At 36.5% G+C, this 24,587-nt stretch overlaps 1 protein-coding gene and 1 pseudogene across 1 annotated transcript; both read left to right on the forward strand.

The window, feature by feature from the left end:
• The first annotated feature begins 12,893 nt into the window (after positions 1 to 12,893).
• Positions 12,894 to 19,454, forward strand: LOC116306561 (transcription and mRNA export factor ENY2). Its single transcript, XM_089034725.1, has 5 exons — positions 12,894 to 12,919; positions 12,995 to 13,072; positions 13,328 to 13,398; positions 17,417 to 17,491; positions 19,366 to 19,454. Exons 1-5 carry the CDS (start codon positions 12,900 to 12,902, stop codon positions 19,434 to 19,436), a joined length of 315 nt encoding a protein of 104 aa, XP_088890851.1. The 5' UTR covers positions 12,894 to 12,899; the 3' UTR covers positions 19,437 to 19,454.
• Positions 19,455 to 22,044: 2,590 nt separating this feature from the next.
• Positions 22,045 to 22,158, forward strand: LOC116306567 (5S ribosomal RNA; annotated as a pseudogene).
• The last annotated feature ends 2,429 nt before the right edge of the window (positions 22,159 to 24,587 follow it).

Raw genomic sequence — 24,587 nt, forward strand, 5'->3', positions numbered from 1 at the left:
AACGGCTTACGTGCAATGATGATTAATATTTAAACTTTCACACTCGTGAGTGAACTTGTTTTGCATAAGATGCAAAGCTTTTGATAGCTTGAGCCAAAAGAGAGAGAGATAGAGAGAGAGAAATTCTGTTTGTCATTTAACGTCTCACGTACCACTTTACTTTGGTTCTTGGTTGAGCAAAGATTTTGAAATGCTGATAGCCCGATAGGCTAAGTAGCGATTTCGAATTATTGATAACCCAATATGTTGGTTTATAGGAAGTGCTTATTGATGGATTGCAAGCATTCCCAAGAGAGCCAAAAGACAAAAGCATGGCGGCCATTGTGGTTCCGTTCACAATGGGTGCTAATGAGAAATCTTTTGTTAAATGGCACAAACATGGCCGCGATGACGTAACGTGCAATCGAAGAATTGCTCATAGCCCGATAGGTCGGGTGAAGATTTCAATGTAATTCTATTAAATAGCCTGTTAGGTCGGGCAAAGAATTTAGCAATGCTGAAGTGTAATGGTCGGGATACTAAAACGGGCTTTTCACTTAAAAGTTTACAGTGCGGATAGGTCAGGTTACAAGATTATATACTTGGACAGCTCGACTGCTAACAATTTGTAGATAACAACTAGCTTTGGAACTAATTTGGACTGCGTCGGTGTTTTTTAGTTGAAACAAATGTATCGAAGTAGATAATTTTATCACCGTAAATACGAAAGACAATAGATTGGGGTTTCGGACGTTAGTCCTTCGTCGGAGTCAATGAGAGAAAGAGAATGATGGAGGGGTTTATATAGTGGTGTAGGGAGAAAACAAACCAATGAGAAAATAGCAAGTCCAAAAACAAAAGAGAACAAAAGGATCGAAAATAATAATGGTAGGTGAGAAGTGGCTAATTAAAGGTGAAGCGTTCATTCATCCCGTGCCGATTAACTGTGCCAAGGGAATGAATCAATCGCGTTTCTTTTGTTTTGCGTGAATTATTGCTACCGTGTGATAAGCAAAGACCAAAAACATTAGCATTAGTTTCCGAGTGGTTCAAAGAATTGAAATGTCGATAAACATTCATCCCGTGCGGATTGACTGTGCCAAGCGAATGAATCAAGCGCATTTCTTTTGTTTTGCGTGAATTATTGCTACCGTGTGATATGCAAAGACCAAAAACATTAGCATTAGTAGCCGAGTGGTTCACAGAATTGAAATGTCGATAAAAATTCATCCCGTGCGGATTAACTGTGCCAAGCGAATGAATCAAGCGCATTTCTTTTGTTTTGCGTGAATTATTGCTACCGTGTGTTAACAATTTGGATTGGTTATTACTGGATTACTGGTCGGGTAAACGAAGAACCAGGCTGAGTCTGAGTGATTAAAGAAATTTTTAAAAAAACGTTGGGCGAACGATGAGGTCTTCTTTCCAGCACTGGCGCAATAGAGGCCCTAGAAAGTGCTTCCTTTGTAACGATGAGGGACATATTGCCCGTTTCTGCCCTAGTAATCCAAATGCTAAAAACGATAGTCAAGACAAATGCTATCGTTGGGATTTGTTGAAAATAATACTATAAAATGGAATGTAATAGTTGAAGAGTATTAAAGTATATTTTCAACGTTTGTCCTTGTTGTCTTTAGTTTATTGTTACTGGGTGCAGGGAAATGACCACTCAAGCGTTTTGTCCTACAGGGCATACCCTTGAGCCCGGATTAGCGAGCTGTTGTTGACCATCTTCCTTGGGCTTGGGTTGGAATCTCAACCCTGTTTGTTTATTGAGGAGAGAGTCACAAAAATGAAATTTATTAGAGCTGATGGTAATCCAAGCCCGGAAGGAAGGACTGCAGCTCCTAATGCGATGCTCAGGGAAGCTCTCTCTCACTACCTTTAAACATGTGTAGGGATGGAAGAGTGGGTGTTAAATTGGTGTAAGGGCGGATATTGCTTTCTAATGAGGTTGGGGTAATGGCGTTTGTCGAGGAGAAATTGAGGTTGAGAAGTGGGTTAATATAGTGGTATGGGGTAGGTAGGATGTTAGATAAACCGAATAAGCAAGTAACCAGGAGGCGAGGACAGGGGTGATTTTCCCATATCTTAATGCTGATAAGTAAGCAGGATGGATTATATACTATTTTATGAGCGGTTTATCACAGGTAACCAGCTATAAAGCTTTGTACTTGTTAGTGTCGTGTAACGTTCGTAATCAGATGACCCACTTACATATTTAATAGATAATTACTGAGGCACGCAGCATTACACGCAGCGTAGCCCGAAGCTGCCTGCATTATACCTACGAATGCTGCGTGCCGAAGTGATTATCTAGTATAATTATTTTTCTTATCAAAATCCAATTGTTTTCTTTCTAGCTTGTTTATCATAGAAACAAAGCCAATAATGAATGAACTAAATATGTCTGATTTTCCTCTATGCATTCGTTGGGATAATGCAGACTGAAAACAATGGATTTTGATAAGATCAGTAATTATTAGTAAGCGAGTGAGCGAGTGACACATTTGCATATTCAGACCCCTCACAATAACTCATTTATACGCTTCGCGTATCCACGAGTTGAAAAATCGACTTTGCTCATATTTTGTGGATTGCTAGTGCTAGATACCAAATAGAAGCAAATGAGGTTAGTTTTTCGAAACATCTTATTCAACGAGAAAAATCGTCGAAAATCCGCTCGAGTCAAAACAGGCTAATTGTCGCTGCGATCGAATTCCGAAATCAGGCAAAATATATTTATATATATATTGATTCTATTTGGCACGAAATTAGGCAAAAAAGTTGATTTGCTTCTATTCGATTCCTAGCTCTAGCAATCCACGAAATATGAGCAAAATAGATTTTTTGACTGTGTCCGTTTTTTGCGAATTTTGTTCGATTTTTACTGACATGCACTCATAATAACAAGCTTGGTCTGTGACCATGACCGGCGATTAATTGGCCATTATTTTAAAGTGTATATGACACGAAAACGATTCATCGTTCAAAATGTAGAGTTTGTTAGTCGTAATGAATATATTGTAATGGAATTTGTTTCAAAAGCTTATTTCTTGAGATATGTTAGGCCCAATTTGTGACGTCATTTTGTTGACACGTACTCTAGATTCGGCAGTAATGCATCAAATATAAATTGTAATTCGTATAAAATAACAACAAAAGGCATATTCTATTCAGCTTCATTTGATAGCTTACTTAGTACTCTTCAAATGTTAGGAAACTGAAAAGTGCACTGCCTTAAATTAAGATTCTACATATTTGCAACAAAATCTGGAGACTTGTAAACAAATTGACGTCACTATGTGCTAAATCTTCTTGAATTTCTAGAGAAATTTGAAACAAATTCAATCGTGACATTGCCATTAATGCCAATAAACTAAACATTTTTAACATTAAAATATTTTCGTGTCATATGCACTTTAAGCCCTGCTTTTTATTCACTAAACCCGCAAAATAGTTATTACACTATTACACAGACCATAATTTAAAAATTGATATGAGTGTTTTACTGGGAAACACACCACTCGTATTTTTCGTACAAACTACATACGGGACCTGCGTAACATATTTTCCATATCTTCACTAGTGAGGATATCGATGACGTCACTTGCGATGTTTTCCGGGACTTGCTTTGATTAACTCGCGTAGTTTTTCTGTATGGATTTGCGTATACACCTACTTGCAAGAACGTTTCCATACGATATTAGAACATTAGTAATTTAGTGAGAAAGGAATACATTAAAAGACAAAAGAACAAGTTCAGCTTAAGTGATCTTCTTTTGTTTTTTAATATAATTCCTATCCCACTAAATCACTAATGTTCTATTTTCGTCAATCTCGTACCCAGAGCCTACGTTTCTTCTGGCCTGCGGCGAAGAACGAGGGCTCTGGCATAATCCATTTTTTGAGACCAGGATTTCTTGGACTTCCGGTATAAGAGCGCATGCGTTCAAAGACTTGCCAACAATAAAAAAAATAGGTTCCCGATTTCTAATTTTTAATTTGATCGGAATTAAACACAGAACTCTGTTTTGAAGCATCATTTTCATTGATTATATTTCATTCCCGGAAAAATGCGCATGCGTCAAAAATGGATTATGCCAGAGCACTCGTTCTTCACCGCAGGCCAGAAGAAGCGCAGGCTCTGGGTCCGAGATTGTATTTTCGTATGACAACGTTCTTGGTAGTCTCCCTCGCATCCGTCTTTAGTGTAAGACGGATGCGAGGGAGACTACGTTCTTGCAAGTAGGTGTATAATAAGAAAAGAATATAACACGTTGGCTTGAAGATATGATGTTTATCTTCTTCTTTTTCTTCAACAGATATACTAGACTATAAACCTTTTTCATTCTTTTCTTCCCGGGGTCAGCCTCAAAAGTTCTGTTCATGGAATAATTTGTAGAAATTAAAGGGGGAATAGCACGAAAATCTTCGGACATTTAATTCCGCTGAAACTTCAATGGAATAATCTTTAAGGATTTTTTTTTTTTTTTTTCTTAAAGGTCTTTTCTTTATATTCCAATGTAAAGTATTATTTCCGAATTTTTATAGGTGTCTGTGACGTCATACACTCAACACTAAACATAGCTCCATACATTTCTTTGTAAATAACTTGAGTTGAGTGTATGACGTTACATTCTCCTATAAAAATTCGCAAAAATATAATATTTCCCATCCGAAAATCAGAAAAAAACTTTAACCAGTGATTAGACCTTTAAGGGTTATTCCAGTAAAGTTTCAGCTGAATTAATATTTGGATGATTTTCATGCTAGTCCCCTTTAATTTTGCAGATAAGGGAGCATTCATTTTTTGTTAGGGTTGGTGGGTCGGAGTAAGATGTCAGACATTCAATTGGCTTGTTGTTATTGAATGTCTGAGTTCGCAGAAAATGCAAAACTGTGATTAAATGCAACTAACATATATTACGGATTTATTGCATCACGGGCTGTAGGAGAATATTTGGTTTGTGACGGGGCAAATGCTTGTTAGTAGACCGAATAAATCACAAATTACTCACTTGGATCTGTCTATCCTTGTTTTATTGATTGTTACGTTAGTCTTCGATAAATAAACATGGATTAAATGGCCGTTTGACCTCCTTTAATAGGGGTTTCTTCTATTCTAACCGCCATATTTATCTTTCTAATGAGCCCGCTATATTCTATTATGAAAAACCGCAAATACGTCATTAAAACAGGGAGCCCAGTTGTATTATCTTTTACTAAAAATTAAGAGGGTAGGCACAAAGTTGGCGTTGCCAACCTTTCTCAACCAATGATATGCATGGATTATGTTCCACGTGATCACTTTGAATTGCTTTGAACTCGATGCAGTTGTTTCGTCATCATACGAACTCGTTTCAGTTTTACGGGTCCAAAATTCGTTGTGCGAACTCCTTTGAAAACAACAATCAACTGTTCTTGTTTTTCTTGACAATTTTTCAATCGAGACTGTTCTCGTCGTTGTCGTTCTTAATCCCAATGCAAGTATTGCTTTTTATCTTATATTATTACTTGAATCGCTGTCAATAAAACGTTCTTCTTAGAAAGAATTAAACGTGTTTACTGCTGAGCACTTTAAAAGAATGTTTTAGTGCATGAATTAAAAGATGGCGAGCTAACATCGGCCCTAACATCATTTGTTTACTGTATTCAAAATATAGAAGGCTCAACTCAGCAAACACTGCTATGCAATTGGACCCTAATGAACTCTTCATAGCTGTAAGAAGCATCCAAAATAAGAGGTTTCATAGTAACTCGAACCATTTCAAATCAAAATATTTTTTAAACGGCGATACGTGTTTATAAATACTTAAACCTAGACGCTCAACTGCTGCCTTCTATCCATAGGAATGGCTCATGACGGGAGATTCAATTCGTTCATGTTCTTCAGATAGTGAGATTAGTACATTTACAATTAATAAATAAGAAAAATCCCTCGAAAATAATCCGTAGAACAAGCGAACAATTCATTATGTTTAGGTGAACCCCTCGAATAATTTTGAAAACAAACGAACTATGCTTTCCTTATTTAGATGAAGGGGACAGGGTAGTTTCCTTATATAGATGAAGGGGACAGGGTAGTTTCCTTTTATCTGGCATCAAGGTTAATCACAGGCAGCCCAAACAAGTTTCCTGTGTATGGTTTATAAGGGAATGTATGGGAGTTATGATAAAGTTACGAAAATAAAATGTTTCACTCAACAATTTGCCTCAAAACTTGCTGCAGCTGTTGTTTTTACTTTGTTCAGTCTTCTGGCGAAGTTTCAGCGCGATTTGAGGCCGTTTAGTGGGTTTTTTCAAAATCCTCTCTTCTCTACCTAAATAATGGGTATTATTAAATAATTATTTAGGTAGAGAAAAGCGGATTTTGAAAAAAACCACTAAACGGCCTCAAATCGCGCTGAAACTTCGCCAGAAGACTGAACAAAGTAAAAGCAACAACTGCAGCAAGTTTTGAAGCAAATTGTTGAGTGAAACATTTTATTGTCATGACTTTATCATAACTCCCATACATTCCCTTATAAAGCATACACAGGAACCTTGTTTGGGCTGCCTGTGCACAAACCAAATATTCTCCTACAGCCCATGATTACATGTAAAAAGCGTCATTATTTTACTAGAATGTCTTACATGAAAGTTGTATTAAATTTGTTTTCTTATTATGGCCAACATTTAGTATTACTAGCTGTACGACAAAATAGCGGAGCTCGGCCCGCGCGAGTAATTCCCTTGTTTTGCACTGCGCATTTTTCTGCGCATGCAACTAAAAGCATGGAGCTAACAAAATTTAGGCATATTTCTTTCGGAAACTAAATAAGAAACATGTTTAAAACCAAATTTTCATATTTTTTCTCTTTTTTTCCTCTTTTTTTTTGGAGTAGAGAAATTGCGATTTTTATCTGACTTGCCCCAGTCTCCACTCGGAAAAGTGTCAGTTTCCGACTTTTTTGATTTAACAGATCTCGAGTGTTCTCCCAACATCCCAAGTGTTTTGATCAGTGTATCAAACACGGAAAACTGTTTTTGATTTGTATTATAAAATAACAAACGCGCGAAAAGATCGAAAAAAAGCCAAGTATAAGTAAATTCTCCCTAGCTACGTGCCGTCTTATTCAAACTGACCAGTGAGCGCGCGCGATAGATTAAAATCTGACAGTTGCAATACTCGCGCGCGCTAAAATGACGATAGCGTGTTTTGATACTCTCATCAAACATGGTTTTCGTCCAATCTTAGCGCGCGTAGTATCCCAATTATTTTATAATTAACAGATCAAAAACAGTTTTCCGTGTTTGATACTCTTTTCAAACACGCGGGATGTTGAGAGAACACGAGAGGAGCGTAGGGAACCACGACGCGTAAACTTTGTTAGTTCCATGCTTTTAATTGCATGCGCGAAAAATTTAATACAACTTTCATGTAAGACATTCTAGTAAAATAATGATGCTTTTTATATATAATCATGGGCTGTATTTGGTTCAACCAAATACAGCCCATGATTACATATAAAAAGCATCATTATTTTACTAGAATGTCTTACATGAAAGTTGACGGGGGAAATGCTTGTTCAATTCAAATGGCTTATTGAGAAATGGTTTTTTTTGCTACCGTCTAACAAAACTAATTAGCGGTACCTTTCATATGTTTGATTGATAGCAGCAAAAAACCCATTTAACAACAAGCCAATTGATTGCCTGATTTTCGTATGGGAAGTATTATACTTTTGCGAATTTTTATAGGAGAATGTGGCGTCATACACTCAACTCAAGTTATTCACAAAGAAATGTATGGAGCTATGTTTAGTGTTGAGTGTATGACGTCACAGACACCTATAAAAATTCGTAAATAATACTTCCTATTGGAATATAATAAAAAAACTTTAACCAGTGGCCTTATGAAACCCTTAAAGATTATTCTATTGAAGTTTCAGCCGAATTAAATGACCGAAGATTTTCGTGCTAGCCCCCCTTTAATTGCTACGAATTATTCCATAAACAGAAGTTTTGAGGCTGACCCCGGCAAGAAAAAGAATGAAAAAGGTTTATAGTCTAGTATATCTGTTGAAGAAAAAGAAGAAGATAAACATCATATCTTCAAGCCAACGTGTTATATTCTTTTCTTATTATACACCTACTTGCAAGAACGTAGTCTCCCTCGCATCCGTCTTACACTAAAGACGGATGCGAGGGAGACTACCAAGAACGTTGTCATACGAAAATACAATCTCGGACCCAGAGCCTGCGCTTCTTCTGGCCTGCGGTGAAGAACGAGTGCTCTGGCATAATCCATTTTTGACGCATGCGCATTTTTCCGGGAATGAAATATAATCAATGAAAATGATGCTTCAAAACAGAGTTCTGTGTTTAATTCCGATCAAATTAAAAATTAGAAATCCGGAACCTATTTTTTTTATTGTTGGCAAGTCTTTGAACGCATGCGCTCTTATACCGGAAGTCCAAGAAATCCTGGTCTCAAAAAATGGATTATGCCAGAGCCCTCGTTCTTCGCCGCAGGCCAGAAGAAACGCAGGCTCTGGGTGCGAGATTGACGAAAATAGAACGTTAGTGATTTAGTGGGATAGGAATTATATTAAAAAACAAAAGAAGATCACTGAAGCCGAACTTTTTCTTTTGTCTTTTAATGTATTCCTTTCTCACTAAATTACTAATGTTCTAATATCGTATGGAAACGTTCTTGCAAGTAGGTGTATACGCAAATCCATACAGAAAAACTACGCGAGTTAATCAAAGCAAGTCCCGGAAAACATCGCAAGTGACGTCATCGATATCCTCACTAGTGAAGATATGGAAAATATGTTAATCAGGTCCCGGATGTAGTTTGTACGAAAAATACGAGTGGTGTGTTTCCCAGTAAAACACTCATATCAATTTTTAAATTATGGTCTGTGTAATAGTGTAATAACTATTTTGCGGGTTTAGTGAATAAAAAGCAGGGCTTAAAGTGCATATGACACGAAAATATTTTAATGTTAAAAATGTTTAGTTTATTAGCATTAATGAGAATGTCCACGATTGAATTTGTTTCAAATTTCTCTAGAAATTCAAGAAGGATTTAGCACATAGTGACGTCATATTGTTTACAAGTCTCCAGGATTTTGTTGCAAATATGTAGAATCTTGATTTAAGGCAGTACACTTTTCAGTTTCCTAACATTTGAAAAGTACTACGTAAGCTATCAATCTTCATGACCTCAAAACAACGACTTCTTGTCGAAACTTTTCAAGTATATTTCAACTTCATTCTTGAAAACTGCATTTTTCTTTCAAGAAAAATATACTTTTGATAGATATTTTAAGTAGAATTTTGCTATTCATTCGCCAGGAAGAGGGATATATTGTATGTTTTGAGGTCATGAAGCCAGCAAAACAAGACTAAACACTTCGTTGGTCTTCACATCCTATTGCAAAAATACCATATTTTTTCTCTTCTAGGCTAGTTAATAGCAAAAATCTACTTTAGACATCTACTAAGAATATATTTCTTGCGAGAAAATGGGATTTTTATAGTTATTTAGTGCGCTAACTTATCTTTTGTCACCCAAAAAACTACCCGAATCGATCCGCCATCTTTTTTTACATTCTCGCATAGCTAAAATCCTGTAAAATGCCAGCCACAATGGACGATTTGATCACGTGACCTCTTAGTGCAAGTCGTCTATTCCTCTCCTACAAAACGAGGAAATGTTGCGCAATAGTACCCGGGAGTTTTCGGAACCTTACTCAAGAGACCTTTGCGGGCTTCTGCTAAAGGGTTTCGGTCTACGGTCCGATCAATTAGCACGTGGCAACTGTCAGTCAATGTCACTATGTTGCCAAGTGATTAAGAGAGGGCGGAGCTAGCTGACTGCTTTAATTATAGACGGCCGCCGAACTAGAAATATTAATTTACTGAAATGTAAACAATGTGAGGACTTCGAATAAATGAGAATTTCTAAGAATTTTCAAATTTCAATGGTAATAGATTATTTTGGTTGACCATCCATGCTTTGATTCAGTATCCAAAGCAGTACTTTGTGTAATCGAAGATCAGCTCTAAGAGATAACTAGTCGTGTTAAAGAACTACGAGCCTCACAATAGTTTCAGACTATAACTAAGAATTGTACACCCTATCCCAGAAAAAACCCGGTTAGTCAATAGATTGCAATCAATATTTACTAACGTTTTTATTGTTTTTGTGCCGGCAGAAAGCGTAGCCTATTCGCCCAACAAAACGACCAAATCGTTAACCCTATCCCAGACTAAAACGACCAAATCGTAACCCTATCCCAGACAAAAATGATACCCTATCCCAGAGAAAATTTCAAAAAAAGATACCCTACCACAGACCCCAATAGCCGAAAAACCATACCCTATAGGGCGGCACATACCCGTAAAGCAAATATAGGGGAGTACCCCCCTCCCCCCCGGGCCCGATTCTGATCACTTGATGCTATATTTTAAAAGTATTTTGGCTATGAAAGCCACTACAAATAAATACCAGGTACATATAAGTTTATATGAGTTTTGATTTTGTTATAAGACTATTAATAAAATTATGAAAATAGATTTTTAAAACGCGTGTATTTTTTTGACCTTCGTTTGAGAACGATCGTATTTCAACTTCTAGCTCACTCGTAAATAAAATTTTCTTTTAGAAAATGTTTATTAATTTCAAAACATAGACTAACCAAGGAAACTATGAAGAGTCAAGCTATTATGAGAGAAATACGGAGTAACTATCATCACAGGTAGCCCAAGCTTGGTTTCTGTGGTGTCCTATTATAAGGAAATGTATGGAGATTCATCAAAAATTTCAATAAAATCATTGAAACGTGAACTAAAGCCTCGAAATTTCACCCGATCATTGAGAAATAGCACTTCTTTGGCTCTGCGTGGTTATTTTTTGAATTTAGCCCGTTTTAAGATTTTTTCACCCACCAGTAAGAAATTTTTTAATAGGACACCACAGAAACCAAGCTTGGGCTACCTGTGCTATCATGTACACAGCAAAAAATTGGGGGGAGAAGAAATGCCACACGTGTATTCAGCTGATATTATTAAGCGAAAACGATTGGGTTTTCGATTTTTTGATGCCCATTATTGATGGTTTTCAACCATTCCAAAGAGAATTAAATAACAAAAGACACGACGGCCATGTTGGAGGATATAACAAAAGAATTCGTTGACAATTCTTTTGTTAAGTTCTTTCAACATGGCCGTCGTGAAAACCATCAATTATTCGTACACTATAATATAACACATAGCTAATGCTTACATTTTAGCAGTTCCAGCAATATTTCCGGCTACCGCGTTCATATTACATAGATTCATATTACATGAGCGCGCGAAGATACGAATTTTATCTTCGAGTGTTGATGGTATGTTGATGGTGTTGATGAGATTTTAAAAATAACTAAGTTCTAACGCGCGCTCTGATTGGTTGATTTTCATTGGTCGTTGGTCATTTTTCATGTGTATATACAAAATATACCAGACGAGATGGATTCACGAAAACAAAAGCTGGTTGAAGATTGTTAATATGGCTACTTTTCGAAAGAAATGTAAGCTTTAAAGTAAAGATAGTTCGATGGAGGAAGTCAAGAACAAAAACTGGACAAAAGTACTAGGATAATTACTTTGAAGAGAAAGCTGCTGCTTATGTTTTAGATTGCTTGTAAAATGAATTTATACGACTTCAAAAACATTGGAGAAAAAATCGAGTTGAATGAACAAAGGCTTCTTTGAAATTTGTCAGTTGAACTTTTGTTATCAACATTCAACAGAATTCGATTTGCTTTAAAAATGTAAGTAAGATCTTTAAATAGACTTGGCCTGTTTAGTGGTTTTTTCTTTTGGGAGGGGAGGGGGGGGAATGCGAAACAATTTGTTGACTTATAAGCTTAAGTCAAAAAAACTAAAGATAAATTTGATGAAGTTGTATTTTTAAAATAACTGAGTTCTAACGCGCGCTCTGATTGGTCGAAAAGCCATTTTAGATGAGAGTATCTAAAATGCTCATGTCATCATATTTTTTTTAAAAAGTTTTTCACTCTTCTCTTTTTCCGATATAAATTTTTTCGTGGGTCGTTTACCTCTTGTGCCATCGAAAATATAAAGATTACTTTTGAAAAATAAACGTTAAGAGAACAATATTTATTGGACTTTTTCAAGCGAATTCTTTACGCGCTTCTTGAACGCTTGACAATCTACTTAACTTATCTCCCTTTTCTCCGTGTTTTCTCCAATTTTGTCAAACATTGTGAATATCTTTTTCATATTTCCTTATTAAAGGATAATGAGGTTTAAAAAGATTTGGGATGTTGAGAGAACACTCGAGAAGCTGCAAACCACTCCGCTACGCGGCGTGGTTTGCTACGCTTCTCTCGTGTTCTCTCAACATCTCGCGTGTTTAGATCAGAGTATCTAACATGGAAAACTATTTTAAAATTGTCAAATCCAAATTGAACACGAGAAGATAAAATTCGTATCTCCAAGCGGCCTTGTAATATTCTGTTTATTATATAGATATCGATGAAACTTAAATAAAACAAAAGCTCAAAAAAATAAAAATAAATAAAATAAAATAAAAAAGCTAAGTATCAAGTAGTACAATTTTATTAGGATCTGCAATTAATTATTTTCAACACGTTCATATTCCGTTCACTATATTATCCACTACGTTTGTTAGTGTGTTTAAACTATTAATTTACATCTGCTTTAAATAAATTCTTTATTATTATTATTTACTAGCGTATCAGGAGTACTCCTGAGTTAGCGTAGTTTGTCTCTATGAATGATATAGCAGAGCGCATTTGCTCCTGTTCTGCCTAGAAAGTGGGTTTCCTGTGGTGTCAGTCGCCCACGCTATTTTATATCAGCAGGTTTTACTCGTGCACATGCTTTATGTGTTATTCAAAATGGCGGACCACAGGCTTAGGTGAAGTTAACTTTTGGTGTGAAAATTCTTTTCCATTTTGACCGTTATTTAAGGAGTTCTTTTTATATTCTATAGCGATAAGAGTCGATCGAGAGAGGCACAGATGCAAGCATCCATCAACCAGGCGCTTGTTGAGTCAGGCGAACGCGAAAGGTGAGAGTATTAAAATATTGACAGTTATGTTGATGAGACTTTTGTAGTACTCAGGCATCGTGACATGGGGACATAACTGAGCCCAAATAAAAGACAGATCATCAAAAACATTATTATAATGTATTGAGAATAGGACAAAAACTTTAAAGCAACACATATTTTAGCACATGTAAGCTTTGCTGCTGTCTAGACGCATTATAATTATTACTTGCAGCTACAGATGTTTATAGACTGTCCAAATTCATGTGTTTTCAGGTTAAAAGAACTCCTAAGAATAAAGTTAATAGAATGTGGATGGAGAGATCAACTAAAAGATCACTGTAAAGGTATGTGGTTTGCATGAAAAGTACATAAGGGACTGTTCGTTTATTATGTCACAGGGGGGGGGGGGCTGGTGTTTTTTGTGGGGGGGTAAATTTTATGAAAATTGTTTTTTTGGGGAGTAGAATTTGATTTTGAAAGTTTATTTAAGGGGGGGCATTTTTTTAAATGAGGGGAAAATGTAAATTAGAAAGAACAGCAACAAAGCACAACTGAAAAGAAAAGAAATTGAAAACAAAATCGTAAAATCAATATAACAAAATATATATTCTATGGGTTTGTTTGATCTGGGGCTCCTAAGTTGGATTTGGTGTTCCTGTGTTGGATTTGGGATTCCTGTGGTGCCCAAATCCAATATGGCGGCTAATGTAAATAGTGATGGCATTCAGAATTTCCTCAAACAAGCAGATCTTGAAAGTCGAGAGACTGTAAAGAACTTCTAATAAATTTTCTCTTTAGGGATTTGTTTCTGACCTCTGACGGTTTTTCTTGCCAATTAAGTGATGTTAGCTTCTTTCATGACTTTTGAATTCGCCATCTTGAAAAAGGGTAACCTGGCGATTCTTCTTTAGGAAGGAGACTGGTACTCAAGTTTTGCTGTGGGGAGGGGTGGGGGTAAGAATTATGTCTGAGGAGGGAGGGAGAGGGGTAAATTTATAAAGACTTTATTTTTGAGGGGGTAACTTTAAAAACAATACTTTCTATGAAAACCACCAGACCCCCCTGTGACATAATAAACGGACAGTCACTAAAACACCCAGTTATCTTTGCAGAATACCGTAAACCTCTGAAAGTAAACGATTCCAAATTTAAGCCCTATCCAAAATAAGTTTAGCTCAAAAACCCCTGAAAAATCTACAAGATTTTATTGAAGAACCATACCCGTTTTGAGCTTGAACAGGGCAAAACCCTCAAATTTGGCATGGGACTCTATTTTTTAATAGCTCATTCAAAAAAAACTCCTAAAAATCTAGGTTATATCAACATTTTAGGAAATGTTTAAATCAGTAACATAAAAAATATATTTTTGTAGGGATTTTTTTTTGACTTCATGAGATTATTTAAGAGCTCCGAAACTACAAGATGTGACAAATCAATGTATCTCTTTCTCTTTTTGTCGAAAATATCCATGTATTATTGTAGAATGATTGACTAGCCTTCATTTTCCTGAAATAACTATTATTTTATGAATCTTAATTTTTCTCTAATCACTTCCGGTGGCACAATTTTTACTCCAAAAACTTGTGCGTAGGCTTCCATTAAATGCTGATTATCTCGAAAACGAGCTTGGGACATCCTATGTATTTTTCTTTCCAGAATTGGAATCAGCATTAAATTTCAATTCGGAAAATTGAAGTTTAAAAAAAAAGTTTAAATCAATTTCCAAAAGTAGGCAGTCACCTTAATGATTTTTAGCACGTCCATATTCCACTATATTATCCGCTAAGTTTGTTAGTGTATTAAACTATTAATTGTACATCTACTTTAAATAAATTCTTTATTATTATTATTCATTAGCGTATCTTTAATAAGATCGGGGGAAAATCTTCAATTATTTTTTATTGGAGATGAAGATAATTTCTCCCATAATAAAAACCATGCATTGAAATCAAATCGAAATGCACTACATCGTTTTGCTATTTTTACGCGAGTATACTCTCCCACTTAGGAATTTTGTACACAACTCACCACCACCCCCAGGGGCTAGTTTTGTTCTTGAAAGATTCTTTGACAAACTTTTCTAAAGCCGACAGTTTTAGGCTTTGAATCTCTTTTACTTAAAAAAATGAAAGATAACTACAGATAATCCAATACAATATCAAGTTTAGCGAAATATACCTCGGATGTCTTTCTTTGAAATCGAAATTCTGGAGATTTAGGACAAATCAAGACTGAAAAACAGACTTGAAAGCTGGTTAAGGCGAACAGAAAATAAGCTTATTTAATTACATCTTTAACAGAACGAGACGAAGTTGACAAGAACAACTGAGACAAAATAGAAAATAATGCAAAAGGCAATGCAAAATACAAAATGACGAATTTCTTTGTCAGTAAATTGGCGTTCGTAAATGTTTTAAGATTTTTTTGCTTTTTAAAGTGAATGCTCTAATGCTTAATTCTACCACTATTCCCCCAGGTCTTTCACCTCATCTCCCCGAATATAGCCCGGGGTCCCCTACCCCCCCCCCCCTCCCCCCACTCGTGGAAGGCGATGACAAGTACATTAGGTACTGCCTAAAAGCGGAGTTCCTAATATGCAAGTCAAAGGTCAAAGGGAGCCCAATTTTAATGAATCTGTAAATCTGGGGGGAAATCTTGGATTTTTTTATTCAAGACTAAGATAATGTATCAATTGAAATACACTACATCATTTTCTTTGCGTGAGTATACTCTCCCACTTAGGAATTTTGTACGCAACCTCACCACCACCCCCAGGGGCTAGTTTTGTTCCTGGGAGATTCTTTGACAAAGTTTTCCATGCCAATATTTTAAGCTCTGAATTCCTGGTTAACTTTACTTAAAAAAGAAAGAGAACTACAGATAATCCAATACAATATCAGGTTTAGTAAAATTTACCTTGGATGCCTTTCATCGAAATCGAAATTTTGGAGATTCCCAGATTTTTTAGGAAAAATCAAGACTATAAGTTTAAAACAGACTTGAAAACTGGTCAAAAAAGGTGAGCAAAAAATAAGCCTAGATATGTCTTGTACATAACGATGTTTGGTTTTCCGTAGGAATTTTTATGTTTTTATAGGACTGTAATTTTACCCAGTTGAAAATAAAAAAATAAATGCTTTGGTAGCATCATCAGATAGAAAATTGGCTTGAGATCATTAACTAAAACTAAACTTTATGAAGGCCCTGAACATGTTATCAGTTGATAGAAAATGTCCTAACCTTTATCTTCATGCTTTGGCAAATTCTTTTCTTCCATAATTTTTTCCATACTTTTTTGTTTCGTTTTTACAATTTTTTGAAATTTTCACACAAATAAAAAAGTTTAAAAGCTCGTGAAACAAAATCGTCATGGTCCAAGTGACGCATGATTTGAAATCTCGACCCATCAGAAATGTGTGGTACACCAGGAGGGTGACACTTTTAGCATTACGCACAAGGTTCCCTTGCGATGACCACGAAAACTGAGTTGGATAGTTTATCACATTTCTATACCTACATGTATGGTACAATACTCCACTCATGTGGTGTTTGTGCAACAAAGGCCCGTGCAGGAGCTACGCTATGATACTAATAATTGTAGAATAACAATATAGCCATGATGGACAAGATAGTACAGATATTAGTACATTTTGCCGTTAAGCTGTATAATTTTTATAGGATGACATCAAAATTATAAGCACATCTTATGCATTTTCATACTTTAATGAACTAGACACCTTATATGGTAAAACCAAACAGCTTTGCATTGAAGTGTGACAGGTTTAACATACAAAATCCTGTGCATAGAAGTATGCAAATACATTATCGGCAGTCATACTCATGCACATTGCCCTGTAAGATAAGAAATGTTTCAACTATGCTAAGAATCCAGGACTATCATACAGTATCATGTAGTTTATGTAATGTTTAATAAACGAGCTGGGATAGTCGTGGGTGCTTGGCTGAACAGAAGACTAATAGCACCCAGTAATCTGGTGCTGGAGGTGGGATTATCCTGTAAGCTTCTAAAATAGATGGACATTTGGATATTTGAAAAATTATGTAAAGCTGATATAATAGCACTACTGTAGGTGGCTTGAGATTTAAAAAATAAATAGCATTCATTAGCAAGCTACCTGAAGTTTTTGTGGAATTTTCCATGATACATACGGAAGGAATTCATGACAAAGAAATAATCTGATGAATCTCATAATTTTCAAACCATAAAACATTGAGGAAGATTTTACTGAAGAGGCTCCTGCAACCCTGCTCATTGAGTGCTTTGGGTTCGCAATTCATTGAAGGAAAAGTAAAATGAGTTAAATTTTAAAAATTAAAAATTTACAAATTATCATTTTTCAGAAATTATCAAACAGAAAGGCTTGGATAACATCACAGTAGAAGACCTTGTCAAGAAAATCACTCCAAAAGGAAGAGGTTAGTCAAAATATTACTAATATTATGAGAAATGGACATTTTGCACCTCAGTAAACAATTTGTATATGTAATAGGACTCCATGCTGTCCAATTAAGAAATAATTTGAAGAGGAAAATTCTGAGGACTGACAAAATTGGATGAGGCCATAGGCCAAGTCCAATTTGGCAGTCAGAGGAATTTTGGAGTCTAATTATTTCTTGATTGGGGAGCATGAAATCCCATAACCTATTAATTATATAGCTGCCTAATTAATCCCATATCAACAAGACCTGTCCAATTAAGATAATAATTGGACAGTTACCTATATGGGATTAATGAGAAGCTGTATAATTAATTCAGCTAATGTTCCCTTGGAGGAAGGCTGTGCTGGATAAATTGGCAGTACTAGCCATTCCAATGCCTTTGTTTTAGAGGGTGACACGTGGTAGTCAACTCAGCATTGATAAATTTGCTAATTTACTCTCTCTGAGTGAGACAAGACTGCCATTTTACGTGGTCATCCAAGCCATGGCAAAGGTCTCACCATCTGCATATATTTTTAGAGCAAAGGCAGCATCATCTACTCAGATATTTTAAAGACTCTGAGTGTATTCAGACCGCTGCCCAACCAGCTTACCTAACCACAATGCAGTAGTCATTGCAGACAGTTTTAGGGAATGAAATACAAACCATCTTGGATATACATGCTTTATGTTTGCTAAAACAGTCCCACAATGCACTGCAATGCCAAGTCAACCCAAATGTTTTCTCAATCTTGAAATGGGTACTAGATCGATTTCACTGATGTCATAGCAAAATGTTTTGGGCCTTATATTGAAGATAATATTTTCAAGGTTTCCAAGATATTTTGCTGTAATGAAGTAGAAAATGGGTTTTGAAAACATTTGAATGACGTCATAATAAGAACAATGCCCATAAAGGTCCTTAATAGTAATGTGCATCAAATCAAAATCATTCATTATTAATTAAAGAAATCAAAAATGTACCATATGAAAGGTATTTCCCAAATTTTTTGGCCTTAGAAAATGCTGTTACACTGTTGCACTGACAAAGATGGACAATTATTCAAAACCTGAGCATTGGAGATGCACAAAATATTTTTTGAAGACTTTTCTTGGTCAAAATATCAAGTTTGTTCTTTGAAATTCTTTTTCATCCAGTTAAAGTCGTGTGACAAAAAGATTTTTCATAGTCCTTATTACTGGGGTACCTGGGGTACAGCCTGTTAGAATATATCATCCTGAATGATATATTCTAACAGGCTGTTTGCATACAACTTTTGTCATATGCTACCACCATCGGAATTTCTATCACTTTCTTTAGTCTGGTCATAGTCAATTAACTATGGTCTGGTTGCACAAAACCTTCCCTGCTAACAGAGTCTCTCTTCTCTTTCTCTCCCTTCTTTCAGGCGGGGAGTTAGACTCTGCCGATATAGAGCGTTTCCTTTGACACACTGCCGTCCACGATCGTGGACGAACAAGACCAGTTTTAAAACTGGTTTTTAACCGATTACATGTAGTGCGCATGAGCAAATGTAACACACCGTGGCGCCAAACATTGTTTGCTGAGAGCGGCTGTCAAAATCATGACAGCGTTGCTAAGTTACGCCACGCATGCGCGACAGAAATAACGTTCTACATCGGCAGAATCTATTTTTCTCTCTCAACCAAAACAAAAGGAAAATAGGCTCTGCTAGCAGGGAATATAAAACCAAGCATGAATGCAATCGTTTTCCTATCTTAATGGGGGTAGTAATTTGAGCTGATAAATTAAAACTTGGGAAGCATTTTGGTGTACATAGTAGAGAAAATCACACTTGTGGCAGTTGATCTTGTACACCACACTTACTCTTCGTTTGTTTTGTTTCTAGCTTTAGTGCCAGATGAAGTGAAAAGAGAATTGCTGCAGAATATAAGAAACTTTCTAGCTGAGAGACAATAAACATGAAAAGATTTGATAGTCATACTAGTTTTGTATTTATAAACTCAGGGCAAATCTATGTTTAAACTCATCACACGTAGATGAGCTTGGCGTTGGTGCTTGGGTGGGAGGAGCCTCGGGAACTCGGCGGAGGTCAGCGGTTACTATGGCAACCCTGTCACCTCCCACCTAGCACCGTCACACTGACTTGGCAGTGGAATACTTACCTATACTTACCTTAGTGGAGGGTGGGTGGGAAAACAAATAGCGTTGGTGTAGCGTACAAACTGCGTAAGCTAGCGTTAGCGATATGAGATAGCGCATAGCGTTAGCGATATGAGATAGCGCATAGCGTTAGCGAAATCGGATAGCACGTGGCGTTAGCGAAATTGGATAGCACCCGATGCAAGCTTCGTCCCCAGATACCATCTGTTCATCATTCATCTCATTGCGTGAGACATTAATTTGCTTATCAGATGGCCGCGAAGCTATAGCCTTTTGATGACAGATACTTGCGATAACAGGCAACTTAGTTCAAGTCTAACTTTGCTTAAATGTTTTATTTAACCACATAAATTATATGTAATCACTCGTTATAGAGCTATTTTTCAAAAAAATGTCAAACACTAGTTGTCTTTTGCTGTAAATAAATTCGAATAAACTGTTGTGCTGTTAGTTCCTGTAAGTTTTTTTTTATTAATTACAGATCATTGTCATTTTAATTATAAACAAAAATAAAATGAAAAACTATAGGATTCAAAATTCATAATCTCAATGCCATTATAATAATATATATATATATATATATATATTTAAGTTCCTGTAAGTTATCCTGCTGTATATACCCCTTGCATCATTATTATTATTATTATTATTATTATTATTATTATTATTATTGCTATTACGTCAAAGCAGCTCGATCTGGGGGTTAGAACAAAAGAATTGCAATCTCCTGACAACTGAAACCTCTTTTTTGTCCCCCAGATTGAGCTGCATTTGAAATGCTTATCGTAGCCGCCATCTGGGACGAATATGACAAAAGAGTTGTGCTAGCCAACGAGATGCAAATAAGACGACAAGCAAAAAAAAAAAAGAAAAGAAAACCAACAATTGCATGAATAACATTGCAGTCTGCACTTTGTATATTTATTCTCAAACTCCTTAATGTAATTTATGGGCATTGTTCGCGCGCATCCCTTCTACGCATGAAGGAGGAGATGAAAAAGAAGGGGAAAAAAACGTTGAAGAATGAATTTTTTCTTAGATATAATGTTCGACAAACGATAATAAACACTTGCAAACAAAATGAGCGGAAAATGCCTTTTTGGATCTAAAAGTAATTTATTTTACTTAAAAAGGATTAATCTAATGCAAATCCTTTCAACCACAACCTCCCTCCCTGAACACACACTAAACATCTCTCATCTTTTCTCTCTTTTTCAATACAACTATATACAATCCCCCTTCGACCCTCCCCCCATTCCTCTCAACACACACTAACCATCTATCTTCCCTTCTCCCACACTACATACAATTGCCCTATTTCATAATGACGTCACACGAAAACAAACTATTGTTTTAACGCTAGGGATCATGGTCGCTTGAGGGGGATGGAATGACAGCAACACCTTAATTCACAAAGTAAATTTGGTTAATGAGCTGGCGAAGGCAAGAACAACTAAATATTACGCTAAATATCTCGAAAGAAAGAACTAAATTTTAATCATTTTATTAGCCGATGTAAATAAACCGTGACGTCATTATGAAGTAGGGCAATTCCCCTTCAGCCCGCTTCCCATTCCTTGAACACACAATAAATATTTCGCAACTTTTCCCTCTTCTCTAACTTTACGCACAATCCCACCTCACCCACTCCCCCTCCCCCCGTCCCTGAATGAACACTAACCGTCTCTCATCTCTTTTCTCTCTACCCACACTACATACAAACTCCCTCCCCCCCCCCCCCCCCCCCCCCCCCTTCCCTGGTAGATGATGGTTACACACACTAACCATCTCTTCCCTCTTTTCCCATACTACATACAATCCACTCCCTTCCCCTTTCATATGTACTTTCTTTTCAAACACAAACACAGGACACCCAACACTAAGTCACCGTATTTTGCGTACTACTCATATTACATTACATGCATTCCCCGCATACCTGCCATTCCTGGATATGATCAATTCTTCTTCGAATATGGCAGTAAACACTACTTTGTAAGCTATAAAGCGAGCTTTCCAAACCACTCCAGCCCACCTTAAGTAAGCCCCAAGATTTCCTCAATCGATATCACCTAACCTTTCACCATTTACTTAGTTTAGTTTGTCACACGCTTTTAATGTATATTCTCTTTACACACAACGTACACACACAGGTCAACGTCGCGTAGTACGTGGATGGGTGACCGCTTGGGAATAACTGGTGCTGTAGACTTTTTTCTTCATTTTATTGTCCTATTCTTTTCAAATGCCTCCGTTCACTTGGTTCGTTTCATTTTGTTTTTCTATTCTTTTTATTCCTCGTGCTTGAGTTGTTGTTTGTTTTCTAGCTGAGTTTCTTTTCCCCCTGAAAAGTTGGTAATCTAAACGCGCTCATGAATAAAGTCACTAAACTTTTGCAGTTACTTCTGTCTACGGCCATTCCACCAATAAAGAACCGGTTCTCGTCCGATCTCCGAAGTAAAAAAGGGCCAGTATAGTACTTGGATGGGTGACCGCCTGGGAATATCTGGTGCTGTAGACTTAATTATATTTACATTTTATTTTCGTCTTATTTTCAACTGTTTCAGTTCACTTCATAATTTCCAAATTTTGGTTTTCTTTTCTTTTCATTCCTCTCTTTGTTTTTTGTTTGTTTTCTAGTTGAGCTTTCTTTTTTTCCCCGAACAGTTTGTTCGTTAGCAAAACCTGCTATCTTTTGACCACAAAATATAATATAAGTATAGAATACGTGAAAATAGTGTTTTAGCTTTAGTTTAGTCGACTGCTCTCAGTCAGTTTTAAATCAGGATAGCACGCACAGCTGCACTATCCCGAATAGCGCAGCGCACTGATTCTAAAAATAGCTTAAAGATTCGGACAAACATTGCATTCTGTTTAACCGCTACGATGATTATACGAACCGATTTTATTATTTTTACTTAAGTAAACTAAGATCAGCTGTGAAAATTATCTGCTGAAAGTAAACTTGTAAGTTTGTTTGTCCGAATTTTGCCTTTGTCTTCGTTTTTTATGACGTCACGGTTGCGCTGCGCTATTCGCTTGACTGACCACGAAACAATGGTTTGAAGTAGTTGAGACTGAACTTGATTCTTTTGTTTATCAAGTTCAACCTCGACTTGAAACCATTGTTTCGTGACCAGTCAAGCGAATTCGGGAAAGGTCTATTCTCATTTTCTCTAATTAATAAAAGTCGTTTATAAAACACAAGAAATAAACACATATAAAAACAAGAAGAGATATAGAGAATAAAACATGGTCGCGCGAAGATATGGAAGTTATCTTCTCGTGTTCAATTTGATATCTCGCTCGTTCGCTGCGCTCACTCGTGAGATATCAAATTTGAACACGAGAAGATAACTTCCATATCTCCAAGCGGCCATGCATTTTTCTGTTTATTATATAAACCATAGCACTGTATTTTTTTTCAAAACAATTGAATTTTATTGTAGAAAACATCCCAAATACAAAGTTCAAATCGACATAAAACCGAGAATTTATAAATACAGTCTCTAATAGACAAACCCAAATCAAGTTCAACTCTAGACTGTTCACCCTCGTAGGGTTGGTGGTTCATATTCCTCACCGTTTTTCTTTCTGAATGATAACAAAAATCTGGACAAATACGAGTCGAGTTCTTGAGGAAAAATCTCTTCAAACGCGGACGAGTCTCCTCAGTTGTGAGAAATAACTGAATGAGCGACAGGTCGTTCTTTGTCTTTTTTTGGTGTTTGCATTTTCCTCCTCCTCGATAAAATCTATGACGTCTTGTAAATCAAATGTGACAAACCTTTCAGCCATGCTTTTGAACTTAATTTTCGATAATTTTTAAAAAAAATTATCGATCCAGTGAGCAATCTTTGGGACCACATACAAGATAAAGCTACCGTTGTGATTTTCCCGCGCCTGTGAGAGCAATGACGTCACAGAATACTGAAAACTGATTGGTTATAATTTTACATGTAAAAATTATCGTATTTTTACATGTGTTGAAATACGAAATTTCTCAGTTGTAGAAATCTTTGTAAACGACTATAGTTTATATAATAAGACTAGCTAAAAACTAGTGTGAAAAAAAAAACCAGATATAAGGCTAGATGAAACGAAGAAGAAGAAGAAGAAAAAAAGTACTCTTAATGCGGTGGGAATTGAACCCACGTCCACCACCTTCAATAAGATAATTAATTCCAAAATATAGAAAAACTAAAAATAGTGCCTTCATGCCATACCCCGAGACATCCGCTGGGTCATAGTATGGACTTCGGACCTGACGGCGATTGAGTCCCTCTTCCTTGGTTTTACGGGGAGAAACTAGCCAGCGCCTAGACCATATCTACAGCTAATCCCTTGCATTGATTTGAAGTGGAAAATAATCTAGTCTATCTGGTCCTTTGTTGTCATGGCTATTGTTGTGATAATTTCCTGAAATCGGTTTTTTTGATACAAACTGCAGCTTGAGGATGCTCAGAATAGGTGAGAGTGTTACTTCTTAAAGATCTAAAATCCACTTTCCGCTTTCCAAAGGAAAGCATGGGTGGGGTAGCGGTGAGAGTGCTCGCCTCTCACCAATGCGAGCTCGGTGTTGTATGTGAGTTGAGTTTGTTTGTTGGTTCTCTCCTGTGCTTCGAGGGTTTTCCGGGTTCTCCGGTTTTCCTCCCTCCGCAAAAACCAACTTCTAAATTCCAATTCGATCTTGAGCTTTCACCTAGCATGGATCTGTGGGTTCCGTTCGTGATTGTCCCACTCTGTGATGACAGAGAAAACTGATAGATTTAAAGGAAGAGGCCGTTTAAAGTGGCGTTTTTGTCTGCGTTTTGACTTATTAAGTCCAGACTGAGATGTACGGTGGCCCATAACTGTCACGGCAAATCAAAATTCACACGGCACTACACAAAATATTCACGGCAAAATCACCAAGTGTCACGGCACTACACAATATTTCACGGCAAAATA

Source organism: Actinia tenebrosa, unplaced genomic scaffold (assembly GCF_029948245.1).
Source record: "Actinia tenebrosa isolate PJP-AT-01 unplaced genomic scaffold, QUT_ActTen_1.0 PGA_scaffold2__45_contigs__length_23673736, whole genome shotgun sequence".
Lineage (NCBI taxonomy): Eukaryota > Metazoa > Cnidaria > Anthozoa > Actiniaria > Actiniidae > Actinia > Actinia tenebrosa.

Coding starts and splice junctions, on each gene's coding strand:
- LOC116306561 (XM_089034725.1), top strand. CDS start 12,900: ATGGCGGACCACAGGCTTAG. Junction 13,073..13,327: donor GAGTCAGGCGAACGCGAAAG/GTGAGAGTATTA, acceptor ATGTGTTTTCAG/GTTAAAAGAACTCCTAAGAA. Junction 17,492..19,365: donor AATCACTCCAAAAGGAAGAG/GTTAGTCAAAAT, acceptor TTTTGTTTCTAG/CTTTAGTGCCAGATGAAGTG.